Source organism: Zeus faber, assembly GCF_960531495.2.
Source record: "Zeus faber genome assembly, chromosome: 7".
Lineage (NCBI taxonomy): Eukaryota > Metazoa > Chordata > Actinopteri > Zeiformes > Zeidae > Zeus > Zeus faber.
This window is the reverse complement of record NC_137203.1, coordinates 6,389,206-6,408,213: the sequence shown is the minus strand read 5'-3', so window position 1 is coordinate 6,408,213 and position 19,008 is coordinate 6,389,206. Positions and strand designations below refer to the sequence as shown.

The window sequence follows — 19,008 nt, the reverse complement described above, 5'->3', positions numbered from 1 at the left end:
TATATATTAAAAAAATGTTTTCTAGGGGTGAGTCCAGCGGCTTTACCTTCTTCTGGCGGTTGCGGCAGAAGAGCACGACGAGCACCAGCAGCAGGATGAGGCCCATGGCCACGATGAGCAGCGGGAAGTTGGACACGAGCGTCACGATGAGCAGCAGGGAGCGCATCTGGGAGGCAGACTCCTCGTCGATGGTCGCCGTCTGGGGTCGCGGGGAGGGAGGTGGGGGGGGTTATTTCCACCCGGTTTGTTTTTGAATACAGTTCACTCTAGGATGTACTGCCTGATGAGAAACGTCAATTATACTGATAACAGTGAGGTTCCAACAGTTAAACCGTCAAAAAAAAACTATCCCTCTAGTTTTTTTAATCCGAGTATGTGTGGGGTTTTTTGTTAATTATTTTTTTCCAAATCTCCTATGTTCCAGGTCATTTGCTTTATTGTATATTTCACTTTTTTTTTTGGGCAAATTCTTAGGTTGATTGCATGTTGACATTTTCTTTTTTTGCTATAATAATAATAATAATAATAATAATATTAATAATATTATTATTATTATTATTATTATTATTATTATTATTATTATTATTATTATTATTATTATTACTACTTCAACTATTATAGCATGATTATTTCCAATTTCATCCTCCAGTATTCCAGTATTTCCCTCTGGGGATGAATAAAGTGCTTATCTATCCATCCATCCGTTCGTCCGTCCATCCGTCCGTCCGTGCATCCATCCTTCTATTCGTTTATTTTTCTATTTAAGCTCATGTTATTTTTTTTTATTTAACTGATGTGACACTGGTGCTGTATCTGAGCCTTTAAGATTACAGGAGCGAGTCGGACTCCAGCATCTTAATGTGTGCACTCGGGGCGTGGTCTTCTGTATTTCACAGTGTGTTGATATTATTATTTTTTTTTTAAACGCCACATTCTTCTTACCTCATTGACGAACATGATGGGGAAAATGGTCTCGTTGATGTATCTGGTTTTGCTGCGGGAGGAGGAGAGAAAGCCTGGGTCAGTGGGGATAAACACGAGGCCTCGGGATCAGAGCAAAGCGGGTCAAAGTGGAACTCACGGAAAGCCACTGACTCTCTTTAGGATGATGTTGAGCTGGGCTCTCTTACAGGCCCGGATGGGAACCCCGGTTGTCTGGAATTTAAAACGAAAAGGTTTTTCGTCAAATGAAGTAAAAGTCATATAAAATCCTCCGCAGAAATGTCAACTCTGAGCCATTACTATTCCTAAAACTATCATCGGAATGAGCGAGAGTGTGACTGAGAAAGCGTTGCTGTTATGCACACTGCTTTTTGTTTCACTGATTAAGGTAACGGAGGGAAAATAAAAAAAATCAAATACATCTAAAACAAAAACACTTTGTATTTGGAGGAACGGGGGCCTGGGGGTGCGTAGTGGAGTCGCTGATAGGAAGCGCCGGCCAATACAGACATATCTGTCGGCGCACAGCTGCAAAGCGAGGCATTCCAGGTCAAACCCGCGATTGTCATTTAGATTAGACAAGCATGCAAACACGCGGGGAGGAGCCGAGGAGCTTCCGAAACCCTCGTACCGGCTGAAGGTCCAGGTAGGTCTCGTGCTCCTCCTTGTTGGGGTTCAGCCCCTCGACGGCGTTGATGTACTTGGGGTCCGCCTGGTAGAAGTGGGGGAAGGACACCACGATGGGCGCACCTTTGGTGGGGAAAAAACAAAAAAAACGGGGAGAGAGAGAGAGAGAGAGAGAGCGCACAAGTTTAACTTCCAGACAAACACAGTTTATGTGACGGGGGGGGGGGGGGGGGGGGGGGGGGGGGTCAAGGTCAAGCCTCGTCAATTGCTGGTTGCGAGGTCGCCGGTCTCGTTGTGGACATGCTTTCCACGTCCACAGCCACGCGCGGTTTGTTGTTGACTAATAATGCCGAACAACGTTGCGGGAAAACGCAGCACATTTACAGATGTGTGTAACCTAAGATTACATCCATATGCTGCTAAATGGGCTGCAACAGCAAATTTACACCCACTGGCATCGTTTAAAAAAAAAAAAAAAAAAAAAAAAAGCTGTATTTGCCTATTCGTATTGTCAGCTTTTATGCTAAATAAGTCAGCCGTCACTTACAATAACAAACTGCTGAAAAGAGGAAATACATCCTTTCTCGCAATCTTTCATGACTCAAACGTCCCCCCCGATACGAAACCATGAGCGTCTCCAGTTCGATCGCCGTCGCAACACTAGGGCCGGGCCCCGTTGCCGCTGGTTACGGCGGCAACAGAACGACGAGGTGACGCGATTAAAAACAGCGGAGTCTCTGTGGCTGAATGCTCTACACCACCGGCCCCGAGGTCACGTCGGCGGAAACGTCCCCAGTGTGCACGTCAACAATAACGCATTCACAGCAGTGAGCCAACACTTGTAAAAGGGGAATTGACTTAATCAGGGCTAAATCAATGGCTCAGTGTATCCGTAAGATCATTTCAGAATAGGGTTTATTTTCACCGTGGACGTTGACATACACAAGTCATTTCATACGCACAACAGAGAATACAATAAAAAAATAAAATACATCAAATAATTCAATGTCAAATATATACAAATAGCGAAAAACACAAAACAGAAATCGTCAGCTATTTAAGATGTATGAATGCAATACGATGCACAGGATAAATCATTGTTACGGTATGCAGGTTAAAATTTACGACATTAATTATTTGACGCTCAGATGCCGCGTAGGGAGAGTCAATGCTTTGTGTTGTGCACGGCCGTCAGAAAACATTCAGCAGGAAGACAGCCCAACAGAGCTCCATTCAGTGTCAGGCCATGTGATCACCTTATCACCGCGAGTGCACTCCAACACTCGTTGGCCGCCATAAACTGTTTCAATGGCCATCATTTGTAGTTAATCATTGAACTACCTCTGCTGGAAATGTGAAGCACTTTGAGGCTGTGCTGCGATTAGGGGCTGGATAAATAAAACTTATAGACTATAAATACATTGGACGGACAGGCAGGTCTCTGCCTCCCTGACGCCCCTCACCTTCTCGACAGACGCTGACTTTGAGCACCCCGGTGCCGAGGCAGTCCCCGGCCGGCACGCAGAAGCCCTCGTTGACGGGGTTCTCCTTGGGGCTCATCAGCACGTCGCTGGGCGGGGCGAAGCGGAAGGCCTGGATGCCCTTCACCTCCACATCCTTCACGTAGCTCAGGTGGATGGACCTGAGGAGGAGGAAGCGGGCGGATAAATAAGCGTGCGTTTTCCATACCGACTCTCTGGCTTGTGAATGTATCCTCAGTAACTATATTAAAAAAAAAAAAAAAAAAAAAAAAAAGACTTTTCCTTCTCGCAGTTACAACCTCCAGGCAGTTCAGCTTGGCCCTCCGTCGATGTGTGGGAGTCTTTACAGTATATGGCGTCTTTTATCGCCTACTGAGGCTGATATCAAAACTGACTGGACCTGCTCCCCATAAAAATAAAAACCTCCTCCGCCCTGTTGGCACTCCCTTTACAACCGAGCTAGGTGGAGCCGGCCGCATGATGCCGGTGTTTCCCAGCGATAACTCACACGTGGGGCTGTGACATCACCGCGGTGCATATTCCGCCGCCCCCCACAGGCGGTCCCGGTACACGCCTCTGACTAACATCTCTTTCCGTCCGCCTCGTCACTGCCCTCCAGATATATTGTTGTATGCAAACAGTGTAGGAGCTTTGTCAACGTTCTAACAGGTTATTTACATCTGCATAGAGACCGATCCCTCGTCTGCGTACGTCTGTGCCGCTCCACAGTTTTGCGCCGCTTCTGTTCCAGACGCCGAAAGTCAGCCCCCGTCTCCGGGTCCTTATATTAGGAGAGTGTTTGGCTGGTGGCGTAGCCACGTACGTGGGGGTTTCTTTTGTGTGCGATTATTATTATTAATTATTCCTAGGGCTGTACACGACTCGGATACCCGAATTATGGCAGTCGAATCGGATTCGGCTGTTCAATGCAAACAGAGCGTATGGGTCAATGCGCAGTGGGGAACAAATTAAAAAAAAAATATATATATATATATATACACACACACACACACACACACACATATATATACACATACATATATATATATACACTTTAAAAATCCCACTGCTTTATTCACATATAAAAAAATAATATGTCCCCTTATTTATAATTCCTAATTGAAATGTTATCCCTGTGCATTTTTCTAAGCTATTTATTTTATCCTATGCACTGACCAACTTTTCGACCGTCACAGCCCTCCTCACACAGAGCTCCACCCCTCTCTGATTTGACTGTAAACAAACTCTCATCAGTGCCGAAGGGGGACACACACACACACACACACACACACACACACACACACACACACACACACACACACACACACACACACACACACACACACACACACACACACACACACACACACACACACACACACACACACACACACACACCTGCAGAGGTCAGCAGCGAAGATGTAGAGCATGTCGTTCCTGGAGATGAGGGGGTGGAAGACGGCGCCGTCCGTCCCGTTGATCATGTTGCTCTGGTTGGACGACCACCACGTCATCTCGCTGGATGGTCGGTGCAAAGCAGAAGGAGGCGTAAGTGGGAGAAATACTTTCTGCAGCCGTCGTGCTGTGTAAGAGGAAGTCTTGCCATTTGTGCTGATTTGGGTTTCTTTTCTCTTTTTTTTTTTTTTCTTCTTCTTTTAAAGTGCAAAGTCATTTGGATTTAAACACCACACTCCTCCGAAACAACCGAGGGCAGCAGGTCTGAATACTTTAACGGGGTTGAAAACACGCCAAAAGGGAGTCGCTGGGCAAAGTGTCGACAGTTGCGTGAGAAATAAGCGTGGTGAAATAAAGATAATGGGGGCAGAGGAAATGTTTGGAACTACGAGGAAGCGGGACGCAAAACACCAGGAGTGGGGTCGTCGGCCGCGGCGGGACTCCTCACGCTCCCATGAGACATTTCACATGCGGCGCTCACCTCAGGCCGTTCCACGTGTCGATCTTGCCGTAGTCCAAGTAGTTCTCCTCTCCGGTGTAGAACACAAACTCCCCTTCGTGCGTTCCATTTTTCTGTGCGCGAGAGACCTGGGGTTAGCTTTGCTCATCTGCATATATATATATATATATATATATATATATATATATATATATATATATATATATATATATATACACATATATACACACACACACACACACACACACACACACACACACACACACATATATATATATATACACATATATACACACACACACACATACATATACATATATATATATATGTTTTGTATTTTTTTTTTGTCCAGCACTGTGTGAAGAATGTAGCCCAAAATGAAGGGATACACACACACACACACACACACACACACACACACACACACACACACACACACACACACACACACACACACACACACACACACACACACACACACACACACACACACACACACACACACACACACACACACACACTTTAGGCTACATTCTTCACACAGTGCTGGACAAAAAAAAAAATACAAAACAAACAAAGCGACCCTACATGCCTCGTACCCTGCGGTTGTAAAGATCCAACCTTGCGGACGCCGAAGCTCACCGCCGATTAACAAAACCCCCCCCCCCTCAAAAAAAAACAAAAAACAATAACTGCCACATTTTTCGCAATAGGAAACCACAGCCTCGCCCCTAGACCGCGTAGCTGTAATCTCTCTGCGCGTCCCTCTCCAGGAATACCCAAAACGCACCCTTCAGCCGCGAGGCTTTCGTCTGCCGGGTCGAGGGACGCGCTGCCGTCAGGCTGCCACTGCAGACGTGGGTCGATACGCACAAACAGGAAGTGGCTCTTTCACATCGGCGATAAGCCAGTTTCAGCCTTACGCGACGCGACTGCCAACCCTTCCCCGCGCGAGGTCTTCTCCGGTTATTTTAGCCGTTTCTAATAACCGGTCACGCACCGTGGTAAACACTCACGTGCCGCTATGAGAGACTCTGGTGTAAACAATGCGGGTTACGCGGGTTCTTCACGTTACCTGGGTTCAAGCCGATCTGATACTCGACGTCCGAGACTTTTTACTGGGAAACTCAGAAACGCCCAAATAAATTGTTTTAATATTGCGTGTAATGTGCGGAAAAGACCCTGTCGGCGATAATCGCAGTGAGGGATCACGTCTTTCCACGAGGCTCGCCCAGGATTAAAACGCTCGTCACACAGCAGGCCGCCAGCCTGGGGCCGCCCAAAAGAAACCGGACCGGACGCCAACCGCGAGGCGCTCTCACCTTCCACATGAGGCCAAAGTACTCGTCCACCTCGGGCCTCATGTTGTGGATGCGGGACAGCAGGGGGTCCTTGAAGCCCCAGAGCACCTCGTGCACGGTGCGCGTCATGAAGATGTCGATGCCCAGGCTGTTCACCCACATGGACACGAGGGTGCGCAGAAAGAAGGAGTACGAGTTCAGCTCGTTCATCACCGCCTGCGGAGGGAGGGGGAGGAGAACGCGCTCAGAGAGGGCGTGGAGGTGGAGGGAGGCGGCGCTGCAGCGCTGGCAGCCCGATGCCCCAAACAGAAACAGCGGCATCAGCACGGAGGGAACGGGGCCCCCGCGGACATGACAACGCCGTGCACTTTAGACGCTCGTCTTCCATCTAAAGGCCAGCGAATAAGCACGTTCACACACACACTCTCACCACGAGGGGGATGTTGACGTTCCTGATCAAGTCAACTTCGGGATCGCCGGCTGACTTCTCACGGACGAAGACAAAGCTTTTGGGGTTAAGGGCGTAGATCTTGGTGCCATTTTCCAGGAAAGTCACATTTTCCCTCGGCCTGTATTCCCTGTTGTGGAAGAGGTGGGGGGGGGGGGGTCCTCTCAGTAATCACAGATGTCTTTGTTTTGACACACACACACACACACACACACACACACACACACACACACACACACACACACAGACACCTTCCCTGCGCTCACCCACCTGTACGTGTAAGGTCCGATCTGCGTGACGGCCGCCTTCCCGCCCTTCAGGAACTCCTCGGGGTTAGTCACGTTGAAGAAGTAGTACTCCATGTAAACCGGCGGCGGCGGGTTCTTCCACGACTCAAACACTTGGCTCTTCTCCGTCAAAGTGATTTCCTATGGAGCGGAAAACGAGTGGAAATCTGTCGGGAGCCACCAGACACCCCCCCCCCCAAACACAACGATAGGATGCGTGAGCGGCGTGTTTGTGTTCGCAACCTCGGGTGGACCCAATGTGCAGCGGCGGGAGGAAGCTTCCATTTCCATATTGGCAAATAAAAGATTGTTCTTTCAAGGACGGCCACCATTGGAAGACTCCGTTATGGCAATAGAAACAAAAGCCTGGTCAGGATGTCGGAGGGCGATAACCAGAGGGAAGCTGAAGAAAACTGCCATTGCAATACCTGTTTATCGACATGGCAGCGTATCCAGACCAATCTCAAGCCAAGGTTGCATGGTTGTCATTATTATTATTATTATTTTAGACATCAAATTTGGATGTGACAAAGACTGCTCCTGGCCATATGATATCGCTGTCGGATCATCAACAATAATATCACTTCCTCTACAGGCGCTCGGCGAGCGTGCCATAAACACAACAACTCTGCATGGTCCGGCCCAGGCCTCAGTCCCCGCAAACTTTGCATGACCGTTTCGACCAAAGAGCAAACGGGACGTGCCAGTCGCTCGGCGTTAGTCAGAGACGCGGTAGATACCATTGACCTTTTTTTGACCGGGCTCTCCGTTGACAAGCCTCCGGGGGCCCTGACACAGGCACCTAACATACGTTGACTCTAAAGGATAAAAAGGTAAAGATTGGATTGTTTGTGGTCCATATCTAGGCGTCTTCAGCTCCGGTTCCGAGGTCAATGCAGCCGCCGGGGGGGGAGAGTTCACCGTACAAAGCAGAATTATTTTTAAACGTAGGAGTGAGTCGCCGCCCACTTCCCCTCCGTGCCTCTTCCATGACTCGTTCCTGGAGAGCAGTCCCAGGAGTGAGAGCCAGGCGAGGCCAGGCGCTCCTGGGGGCTTCATTCGTTCCCAGAAGCTCTTCCCCCCCGGGGGAAGCAGGGGACGCAGCCCGAGGGGCGTGGCCCGCCGAGACGCACCACCCCACGGATCCCCGCTCCGCACCCCACATCACAACGGGCATATGCCCGACAGACGGGGCTTTCATTTCCACCCCGGTGGCGCACAACCCTCCTCTTCGCCAAACAGCATTGGGTAGAACTTGATTGTCTTTCAACGTTGCACTTCAGAGTCCAGCTTAACTGTGGCGCAGCGACGCGGTGGGAGAACATTTGCGTTGAACGCACCGAAATAAAATGAACCGAGGCGGATTCTATGCGTGCGAGGGGCCCGTGATTGGTTGCTCTGCGGTATTCAACGTCGTCACCCGCGTCGGACGTTAAGAGTAACAACTTGTATCAAAAGGCTTTTCCTCCCAAGCCGTGACGTACGGGCCTCTAAAGCAAACACCGAGCGCCAGCAACACTGCGGCTTCGACCGACAACCGATGCAAGCATGTGATATACATCAGAGGCCGTTGCGCAACAAGCAGCTGTAACAGAAAATTGTGTCAAACCAGCAGACCCCCCCCCCCCCCCCGCATGGCCCCCACTCCGTCGGGTAGAGTGTCGCGCCCGGATTGGAGGAGCACACAATGTTTTTTAAGTGACCTTGACGGAGGAAGGTCCTTCGAAAGAGCCCCGCCCCCGCCCGTCCACGTCAAAGCGGACGGGGGTTATCTCAAAAGGCAACGTTTGAGAGCCTTGATGGTTCGAAACGACAACAACAACAATCGAGGGCCGCGCGCGGCGCTGAGGTCCGTCAGCAGGATCAAATGAGCCGCTTTATTTGGCGGCGGCGGCTACGAGAGACGACGGACGCGGTCAAAACTCACCGTGGAAATCACTGAACTGGGGAGTTTTCGTTTAAAGTATAGATATCATAAACTTTAGAAGTAGAAATACCCTGAGAACACTCACTCAACGCTGTATTGAAGTGAAAAAAAAAAAATATATATATATATAAAAAAAACCTGATATTAACTTTAAGCATTGGGAGGAAAAGGACTTTGTGATACAACATAATGAGCAGATCGCTCCTTTTGTTTTGTTTTTTTACAAACTGCTTGTCACTTTAACCAAAAGAAATAAGACGTTCAGATGTACAAACCAAACACAGCCCCGGCAAAGAGGGACGGCCACCTTGAAAAGGAAGCGGAGGAGTTTTCCCTGAAAATGGAACCGGCTCCAGTACAAATGACTCAGTATGGACTAAAATACAGGAGCGGAGCTAGAGAGCTGTCATTTTCAACCGCTGGCATAAGCACACTCTGTCTGGACGTGTTTGTCCAAAAGCCAAAATGTCTCTAAACAAGCGGCCATAAGGCACGATTACAATGGTAATTTGCACAATGTAAATTCCCAAATTTATGAATCGCCAAAAGGGGACGAGCCGGTGGAAATTGCGTATCATTTGTGTGCTTGTCTGACTCAACGTGGACACCGGCGGATCTCGTCAGTAAACAAACCATATTGTTTACAGACTTATTTACTTTTCCCCAAACGGCCTTGAAAACTCTGGCCTCCCCGCAAGGTACTGACCCTCGTCGGGGGAGAGTGACCCCGCACGGCCCAGCGCGGAAAATTTAACAAAAAAAAAAAAAGAAAAAAGAAAACCGGATTCCTGTCAAGCAGAAACCCTGCCCCGGGGCTACCTCTCCGGTCCCATTAGCTTCCAAGCGACTCCTCCTTCTTTCCGTCCAGATTCCTGAGGCATCCATGCCCCGGAGGTACGACTTTTCTGCCCCGCCCAGTTCAGCGCCAGCCGGCGTGGAGGAGGAGGTGGAGGAGGGGGGAAAGAACTTGCAAAGCTGTCATTTTGTGTAGTCGCTGACCGTTCGTGGCCTCCTCCACCTCCTCCCCCGCCTTCCCCAATTTCGGCGAACTCCACACAACTCACGGGTGTTGCCATGATTCGGAGCGAGACGTTCAATGACCTAATCCCGCGGCAGAAACGTGGGAGGGAGGCGACTCAACGCTGTGATTTTCGGTAATCGCCTCCCAACCGCCCCCCTCCCTCCCTCCACGACTTCCCCCATTTCTCCTGACCTTTGAGCAACACTTTATTCTATCTTTTGGGGTGTTGCCATGACCCCCTCACTTCAACAGGTGGAAGTAGGCTTGACCAAGCAGTAACTTACTGTAATCACTGACCAAAACGCCCGCCCCCCTTCCCTCCCTCCCTCCCTCCGCTGAACTCCTAATTCCCTCTGTTGGGGTGTTGCCACGATTTAGAGTAAGAACGACGCGATTTGAGCCTTAATATACACGCGGGGCGGGTGGGGGGGAAACTGTCTGTTTCCTGTCCACTGCTTGACTTAACAGACCTTTTTTTTTTTCCCCCTTTCTTACATTTACACATAAAAAGCAATAAAAACAAGCAACTGAATTCATGAACGTGTTGATTTAGGATTGCTCATCAATGATTCATTCGCTCCACATGCTTGAAATGACTGGAGGTACATTCGACAGAAAACACTTGTATACTTTGCCGAGTGGAAATGTCAATACCAGACATACTACTTTGACTAAAGTCATTATGCGTCAGGGTATTTTATTTGTACTTTTACTTAAGTAAAAAAAAATGCCTGAGTACTTCTTCCACCACTGGATACCCTAGACCAACATATAGTAAGGCCAACAACGCCAGGTATGTGAGTAGGGGAGGGGGTGGTGGTATTGCCATCTATTTAAAAAGTATAGGCTGCTGTCTCCCTGCCCCCACTCCTCCTCAGACTGTCTCACCCCCTGCTATCACCATCCCACTACTAGTGACCACAGCGGGCGGACCGCTCACTCGTAGCGGGGTGGTGATAGACGCCCCCGAAGGTAAAGCACTCCTCACGCATCCGCATTCAACGCCAATTCATGGGCAAGGAGGAGGAAGACGAAAAACGAGACGCGCGTTATTTTGCACCTCGTTCCGGTCCGTGCACTGTGACTTGAAGCGAACACCCCACCCACACCCACACCCACACCCACGCCGGGTCCCACATGCACGCCGCAGCTCTGATCCGTGTCATGCGGACAAAAGCAGCGCAGGGTGCTGCAGGGGACCGGCGCTGCACTGTGGACGGTGCCCGGTGACCGTGCGCGACCTTGTGGAGCGCAAAACGATGCCGCTGCAGATGTGGAGCGATGTGGCATTTAATGGTGTGTGTGTGTGTGTGTGTGTGTGTGTGTGTGTGTGTGTGTGTGTGTAAGAAAGCGGCGTGTCCCAACCAATTTCATCTCCCACGGCGCTCTTCATTTTACACACCACTATCCCCGTTAACTACCAAAACGCGGTGCTCCGGCCGGAACTGATGGATGAGCGCTGCCTCGCGGTTTTGAGCTTGCAACACAAGACACGCAATTTACATCATGTAGCTATTTTTTTTATTTATTTATTATTATTATTGTATTTTTTTTAAGCGGAATGTGGAAGATTAACCGCGGCACACTAGCGGTTGAGCAACGCCGGGCGAGGGCGTGAGTAAAGCCCGTGACACTCACCTTCTTTAAGCGGCTGTGGATCATGGTCTGGAAGACCTGAGCCACGACCAGGGCGATCCCCACGATCAGGAGGTGAGCGCACACGATCCCCGTCGCGTAGATGGCGCAGGACTTCCGAGTCATGGTGCCGAAAACTAAGCGGGGTAACTTCACTAGCCGGGGCGGGGAGGGGGAGAGCGAGAGACGGAGAGAGCGGGAGAGAGAGAGCCGGGGCAAACTAAGCCGGTGATACCGCAGTGGGACCGGGCCGCCGGGAAGGGAAGGCGTCCGGAGGAGCGACGCGCCGGTTCTTCCAACAACCGCAGAAGCGCTGAAGCTCGAAGCCGCGGGTCGGCCGGGTATGTGGGTGTCCTCCTCTCGGCGGTCAATTATACGTAAACAACGATATTGGCACTTTTCGGCAGCTCTTCTTCTCTGTGCGGTTGCCGGTTTCAATCTGTGGTCCAACGAGGCAGCTCGTCCTGGTCCAAACGGCCGCTCCACTCGGATGCAGCTCCGCGCAGCGCCCCTCCCCAGCTCGTACTTACGGGCTCCGGCGGAAAGCGGCGCTTTTGGTTGGACTGGGCGGTGCGTGTGCGTGCGTGTGTGTGTGTGTGTGTGTGTGTGCGTGTGCGTGTGCGTGTGTGTGTGTGTGTGTGTGTGTGTGTGTGTGTGTGTGTGCGTGCGTGTGTGCGTGCGTGCGTGTGTGTATATGTGGGGGGGGACTCGGTGTGGCAGTTCAGCTCTTCCTCTGTGACGTCACAATCCAAATCCACAGGAATTAAAAACAAAGACGAGACACGTACGAGCACAAACACGACGTTGCCTTTTTTTTAATGTGTTTATTCGTTTTGGTTTTATTTACTTCGCATTGGTTGTATCTAAACCCGGGTGTGAATCTTTATTTGTTTTCGTTCGAGAGGGCCCTGGCCAAGAAAAGCAGTACTTTACATTAATAATAAAATAAAATAATAATAATAATAACAATAATAAAAAAAAAAAAATGTATAAAAAAAAAACACATACCCACATTAAAGCCCCCCCCCCCCAAAAAAAAAATAGATCAATATTAACGATGTGATTTGAATGTTTTATTGATTTTTTTTTTTTTTACAACACACTTTAAGATAAAACACACACAGACACACACGTGCGAATAGTATTCCAACCACGACCGTCGCGGGACACGTGACAGGCGTCACTTTTACCTGCAGTGGCCGGGTCAAAGGTTATCGGCGTGCACGAGCTTGGCGACGCGCTCGCAGACGGATTATTGTGAATGAACTGAATGGGCGTCCCGTTTACGCGTGCCGTCGTAACTGTATTTTACACCGCGGCCTTGACCCTTCGGAAGATAAGGCCGTGTGTGTGTGTGTGTGTGTGTGTGAGAATGTCCGCTCCGAAATCGGTGTATATGTGTGTGTGTGTGTGTGTATGTGTGCGTGCGGGCGCGTGCATGTGCGTGAGAATGTATACATGGTGTCTGGTCCGAAATGTGTGTGGACGTATACAGGGTGTCTGCTCTGAAACCTGTGTATGCGTGCGAATATATACTTGGCCCTTGGCTCCCTCATGAAAGTTAGATTTTTGGAGGAACAGCTCAGCACCACCCCATGTTCCCCCTGGGAGAGTGGGTTTGTTTGGGACAGAGAGAGGGTCACTTCATCCGGCATCAAAGATTGTTTGTTTTTGGTGTTATTTTTCCACGATTGGTGGCTGTTAATTTTTTGAAACAATAATTATATAAATACTATCTATATCTATCCATCTATCCATCTATCCATCTATCTGTCTGTCTGTCTATCTCTCTATATATCTATATATATCTATCTATCTGTCTCTCTCTCTATCTATATCTATCTCTATCTGTCTGTCTCTCTATCTGTCTGTCTTGTTTGTTTTTGGTGTTTTTTTTCCACGATTGGTGGCTGTTAATTTTTTGAAACAATAATTATATAAATACTATCTATATCCATCCATCCATCCATCCATCTGTCTGTCTATCTCTCTATATATCTATATATATCTATCTATCTGTCTGTCTCTCTCTCTATCTATATCTATCTGTCTGTCTATCTATCTATCTCTCTGTCTGTCTGTCTGTCTGTCTGTTTATCTCTCTATATATATACCTCTATATCTATCTATCTATCTATCTATCTATCTATCTATCTATCTATGTCTGTCTATCTCTCTATCTATATCTATCTCTATCTGTCTGTCTATCTACATATCTATCTATCTGTCCATCTGTCTGTCTATATCTATCTCTCTATATATGGAAGAGTAGAAGAAAATGAGATAGAATAGAGAATACAATCAAATCATATAGTAGAGAAAGGGAAATGGGGAGAAAAGAGAGAATAACTGGTGTAGATAAAAACGGCCGAAAAGTAAGATAAGATTAAAAAAAAAATCATATATATATATATATATATATATAATATATATATATATATATATATATATATATATATATATATATATATATAAGGCCAACACATGGAGAATAAAGCCGCTGTCCGTTATCTCCGTCCCCGCCGTGTCTCCTTAAATAAGCGCGGCGTGGCCATGAATAATGCGCCATTCAAGGGACCAACGGCGGTTGACGCGAGCCCTTTGTTCGCCGAGCGCCGGCTCTGATTGGCTGCCGGCATCCCGGACCACCGTCTCGAGACCACCCCCGCCGCGCGCCGATTGGTCGGAGCCGCGCGAGTGCGATGCTGAATTTGATCGACTGATTTCGGGGCGGGGCCTGTATAAAGGGGGACCGGCGCCGCCGCCGCCAACACCACCACCTCCACCAGCACCACCTCCACCGGCAGCAGCGGCAGCACACGCTGGGTTGATGGGAGCCTCGGTGTCTCGAGGTGTTTCATATTTTTCAAACGTGTGTCCTTCCTTTTTTTTTTTTTTTTAACATATATATATATATATATCTCTCTCTCTCGCAGGTTTTTGGTTGTTGTTCTTTTGTTGCAAAACGACCCTCACATGGCCAGAACAAATAGAAGACAAAAAAAAAAAAAAGTCACGAAATAAACCCAACAACAACGGTCGGAGAAATGAGACGCGGCTTTTAAACACACATTTATACACCTCATTCATTATAGGGACGAGAGCCTCGTGTCGGGAGCGCAGCACCGTCGCCGCACAGGGACGGTGACGTCCGACTGCTACGCGTCCCTATGGACGCCGGGGCCCTTTTTGGACGACGGCTTCCACTGGGTCGCGTGGAGAGATACGATGAAACACAGCAGGTGTACAAAAACGGGGCGGGGCGGCGGAGGTTTTCGCCCAAGGCGGTCGCAAGGTTTTTCTCCCGTGGCCGCCCGTCACCAGGCCGAGGCTTTTTTCCGGGCGCCGTCCTTCAACGCTAACACGCCGGGCCGACCGTACGCGGCCGACGCGAGACTGGGGCGTCGCGGCGTGGGCCAAGTTGGACGGTGCAGCGCGGCGGGTAATGGAGGACGCCGATGCCGCGCGTGTCACTCGTCGCTTCCCCGGGGGACGATCCGGCGCCAAGCCGCGTGCCTTGAGCGGCCAGATTTGCTCGCACGTCCCCCGCTTGCAGCGGCCCAGGTTTCGAGCGCGTCCCGGCGGCCGTATCACCTCTCCACTCCATTACCCGTTTGTCGCTCCCCCATCACGAAGAAATGACAACCAACGCGTAACTGTCGGGGGGGCCCCGTTACGAGGGGACTCGGCCTCGGATGAAGCAACCTCTGTCCTTGTCCACCCCCCTCCCCTCCCCCGGTCCCTTGACCCGCTCTTCCAGGAAAAGGGGCTGAAAGGGACTGACGGCCCTGAGCCGTCCTTAAAAGAACCAGGGTTCTGTCTGTCTGTCTGCCTGTCTGTCTGTCTGCCCGTCCGCCCGATATTGGAATCTTCTCATTCATTGCCACGACAGTACCGTTTTGGGCCCCGTGCAGCCCACACAGCGCCGTCTGAAATGAGTGAATCTGTTGTCTCCGAGGCATCAAAGGGGGGAACCTTAAAATAGATCCTCCGTCTCCGTGGTCTTTCAGTTTTTTTTTTTTCAGCGCAAAAAAAAGTTTGATAACAGGAGCGTGATGAGGTGAGAGACGGTGTGACGGCGGGCCAACAATGTTTTGCCGACGAGCCGCGAGCGACCGCGTCGTCGGCCGGAGGCCTCCCCCCGTCGCCCGCCGCCGCGTCTGGATTCCGTCCGGAAACCCGAAACCGGGCGCGGGAGAGGTGCGTGGTGAGCCGCGGTTATCCTTATTTACAGGCAACAGCCGCCGCTCGACTTTCACGGCGCCTATTTAGCCGCCGCATTAGACGACAGTGTGGACAACCGGTCCAGCAGACAGCTCCCTAAAACAAAAAATAACAACACAATTCAAGATTCAAGAGGTTTAGATACAGCTACTGGACTGTTTTCCGACCGTGTCAGAATAAAAGGTGTCCTCCATGAGGGCGCTGGTACAGTGCGTCTGGCTCCACGCTGCTAAAAAATAAATTGGAGGATGATGGGGGGCTCCAAACTGACACAGAGCCAACTTTTTTTTTTTAAACATCATTCATTCACAAATAAGAAGTGGAACAAAAAAAGAAAAAGGCAGATTCTGTGCACAGGAAAGCGATATACATCACAGTTCCTGGGAAAGGAACCGGCTGGGCTGGGCTCTCAACTTTAATGTAATTGAGCTTTACTTTGATTGTGCTCAAACACTTATGTCATCCGCAGGGAAGGGGGTGGGGGTGGGGGGGGGCAGCATCTGTTCAAACAAGAGCGGTGAAAAAATGCAAAAGAAAAATCATCGGGGGGAGGGGGGGACAATAGTCGAGTAACGCGGCAACATTGTTTTCCAGCCAGAAAGCGCAGGTGGGGGCGAGGTACACGTCGGGTAAAACGGTTCATCCTTTGTGATCCGTTTCTTTTTATGTTTGGTCAGCGGAGCAACACCGAGGCCTCATCTTTGAAGAGCCACACAAAGTTGTTTGATGCTCCACACGCGTGATTTTACAGTTTCGGCCACGCTGTACAAACAAGCCCCCCCCCCCACGCGTCACATGCAAGAAGGAGACTTTTATCCGGATGAGGGTCAATTATTTTTGCAGAAAACCTTTCCCTGCAGAAAGTCTTGACTGTACAGATCGCCCATTGTGGCCTCACACATTACTATCTCTGCCCCCCCAAAAAAAAGCTCCACCGATGGCTTTTTGCTTTGCAACTTCGGAGACGTTACCCGGGACGCAACAGCGAGGGCATTTACGTGTGCACAATGCGCAGTCATGAGCCGCTGGATTCAATTATTCCCTCGGTGTGACACGAATTCTGAGGAGTCAGCAGTTTCTGGTCCCACATGACGGGCGCGGAGAACGGATTTCACCGACGTGGGCTTCTCCTGTGCCGACTTTCTCCCGAGACCCAGGCCGGTTTCCCGCCGGAACGAGGCCTTAAAAAACAAATAAATAAATAAACAAGCCGCCAACGTGTTTCCTACTCTGGCGAGGACGGGATGTTTGAAGTCGTGTCATCCCCGGTTGGAGAGGCCTGGGATGTGGCGTGACGGGGACGGCGTCATTCTGCCGCGTTTCCAACGGGCGGAGAAGGGGCGACAGCACGGCCCACCACGGTGGACTTCTCTTTTTCCTTTAAGCAACAACCGCGGCTCAGAATTAAAAGGCAAAAAAAAAAAAACTACGAAGACGCACGTTAAAACCTGCGAAATTGGATCGAGCTCGAGTCCGAGACGGCAGCGGGTGGGGTCGGCTCGCGCTCTCGCGGCCGCGCGGGTCGGGGGGTCGTCGATGAAGTTCCGTCGTACAGGTCACCACTTGCGCCTCATCTTTCGACGTGCCGAGGAGCTGGAAACAGGCGTTGACGACGCACTCGGCGACGTCTCGGCGAATGAAAGCGAATCGGAAGACTCCCTGTAGTTTGTTCAGGTCAAAAGTCATTCCTTTGAATCAAGCTGAAAGCGGCTTTGTACACTTGTCCTAATTGTCACTTGTCTTTATTAATCAGGATTTATCTACCCTGTCTTGTTCCTTGTTTTTTTTCCATTGTAAAGTGTCCTTGGGTTTGTGAAAGGCGCTAAATAAATCCCAATTATTATTATTATTATTATTATTATCCAACTCAGTAACACTTCTATCCATCTAGCCAGGGCTCCGCTAAAGAGCGCCGTTCCAAAATCCCAGACGGACGTGCAACCCGAAAGCCTACAAACTCAAACGTCGGGAGGCGTCGGTGAGAACCCGCCCCACCCCCGTCGTCCTCCACCGCCCCGGCGCTCGCTTCCGAGTGGGGAGAAAATAACGTTGCCGCTTCCTGGAAATGCTGTTTGACATCGACGTCAACAGTGTCTTCCACTCCGGGGGAGCCGCGGCCAACACGCCACCACCACCCCCCTCCGCAGCGCCACCCTACTCCTCCTCCGCAGCGCCACCGAACTCCTCCTCCGCAGCGCCGCCGCTCCCACAGCCCCCCCCCCCCCCGACGACCCGCCGGAGCCTGGTACCGGGTGTCCGCCAGGCCCCCACCAGGCCCCCGCCAGGCCCCTGTGAGGCCGCAGACTGATATACAGGCTTAGTCGGGGGAGTGGAGGCGGCTGAGGCGGGCCAGACCTTTTCAGAGGAGGTGATTAATGCAACCTGAGCCCCCTTAAGAGCCGTGGGGGGAGGAGGGGGGGGGGGTGCTTTATAGCGAAAATATAATGTAGGTTGTGTTTGGTCGCTCCCTTTTCTTTCCAAGGAGATCGTCACGCCGGCCGTAAGAACTCGCTGTCCAGGCGGTGGAGAAAGTCGGGGCCGCTGGAGCAACATGAGAAAACGCGCCGGGTTCCAGCGGGATCCCTCCAGCCCCGCTGTGTTTACAAGCCACTCGATCAATGAACGTGTCACGTATTATTAGAATTATTCCGATACGTCCCGCAACAGGGCTCATGTGATGGGCTGGACGGACAGTTCCCGCTGCCCACCCTAGGCGTGGTCCGCTTCCCACCATTCAGCGTGTGGGTTTCATAACAGGAGGCAAACAATTCATTGTTCCCGCGCAGCGACAGGAACACGTTCACCCAAGAATGCAGTGAGGAACATATCGCTTCGCACCGCGCCGCGCATTCCCGAACAAAAACCTCCTTGATCTCCGCGGCGGCTTCGCTCTTTTGGGACCATCAGGAGTTAAAACAAAAGAGTTGTGCATTAGCGCTTTGTAACCCCCGGATGACCCCGCTTTGCGAGGGGAGAGTTATGCAACAATGATTGCATTGTGGATCACACGTTTAGGGGTGATCATGTGCAAAATCATTTGGAAGTAAAAGTGAGAGGTTGAAAATGTAGACCTTCAAGGGCGGATGCATCCCACGAGAAGCCACCGAAACGGGGCCTGGTCGACCGGCGGCCCGCGGACCAAATGTGGCCTCCGCGTCAACGCAGGGCGGCCCTTTGAATGAATTTGAAGGTTACCGTAT

The 19,008-nt window shown here is 50.4% G+C and overlaps 1 protein-coding gene across 1 annotated transcript in view; it reads right to left on the bottom strand.

The window, feature by feature from the left end:
• Window positions 1-11,710, bottom strand: part of scarb2a (scavenger receptor class B, member 2a) — a gene marked incomplete at both ends in the record, with an annotated part of 13,084 nt that extends 1,374 nt beyond the window's left edge. The window contains 11 exons of the mRNA XM_080003641.1: window positions 47-199; window positions 943-994; window positions 1,082-1,155; window positions 1,574-1,692; window positions 3,033-3,211; window positions 4,449-4,568; window positions 4,987-5,078; window positions 6,288-6,482; window positions 6,697-6,844; window positions 6,985-7,142; window positions 11,588-11,710. Of these exons, the coding sequence (XP_079859767.1) occupies window positions 47-199; window positions 943-994; window positions 1,082-1,155; window positions 1,574-1,692; window positions 3,033-3,211; window positions 4,449-4,568; window positions 4,987-5,078; window positions 6,288-6,482; window positions 6,697-6,844; window positions 6,985-7,142; window positions 11,588-11,710 (1,413 nt within the window). The remainder of the gene's footprint in view (window positions 1-46; window positions 200-942; window positions 995-1,081; window positions 1,156-1,573; window positions 1,693-3,032; window positions 3,212-4,448; window positions 4,569-4,986; window positions 5,079-6,287; window positions 6,483-6,696; window positions 6,845-6,984; window positions 7,143-11,587) is intronic.
• Window positions 11,711-19,008: the final 7,298 nt, after the last annotated feature.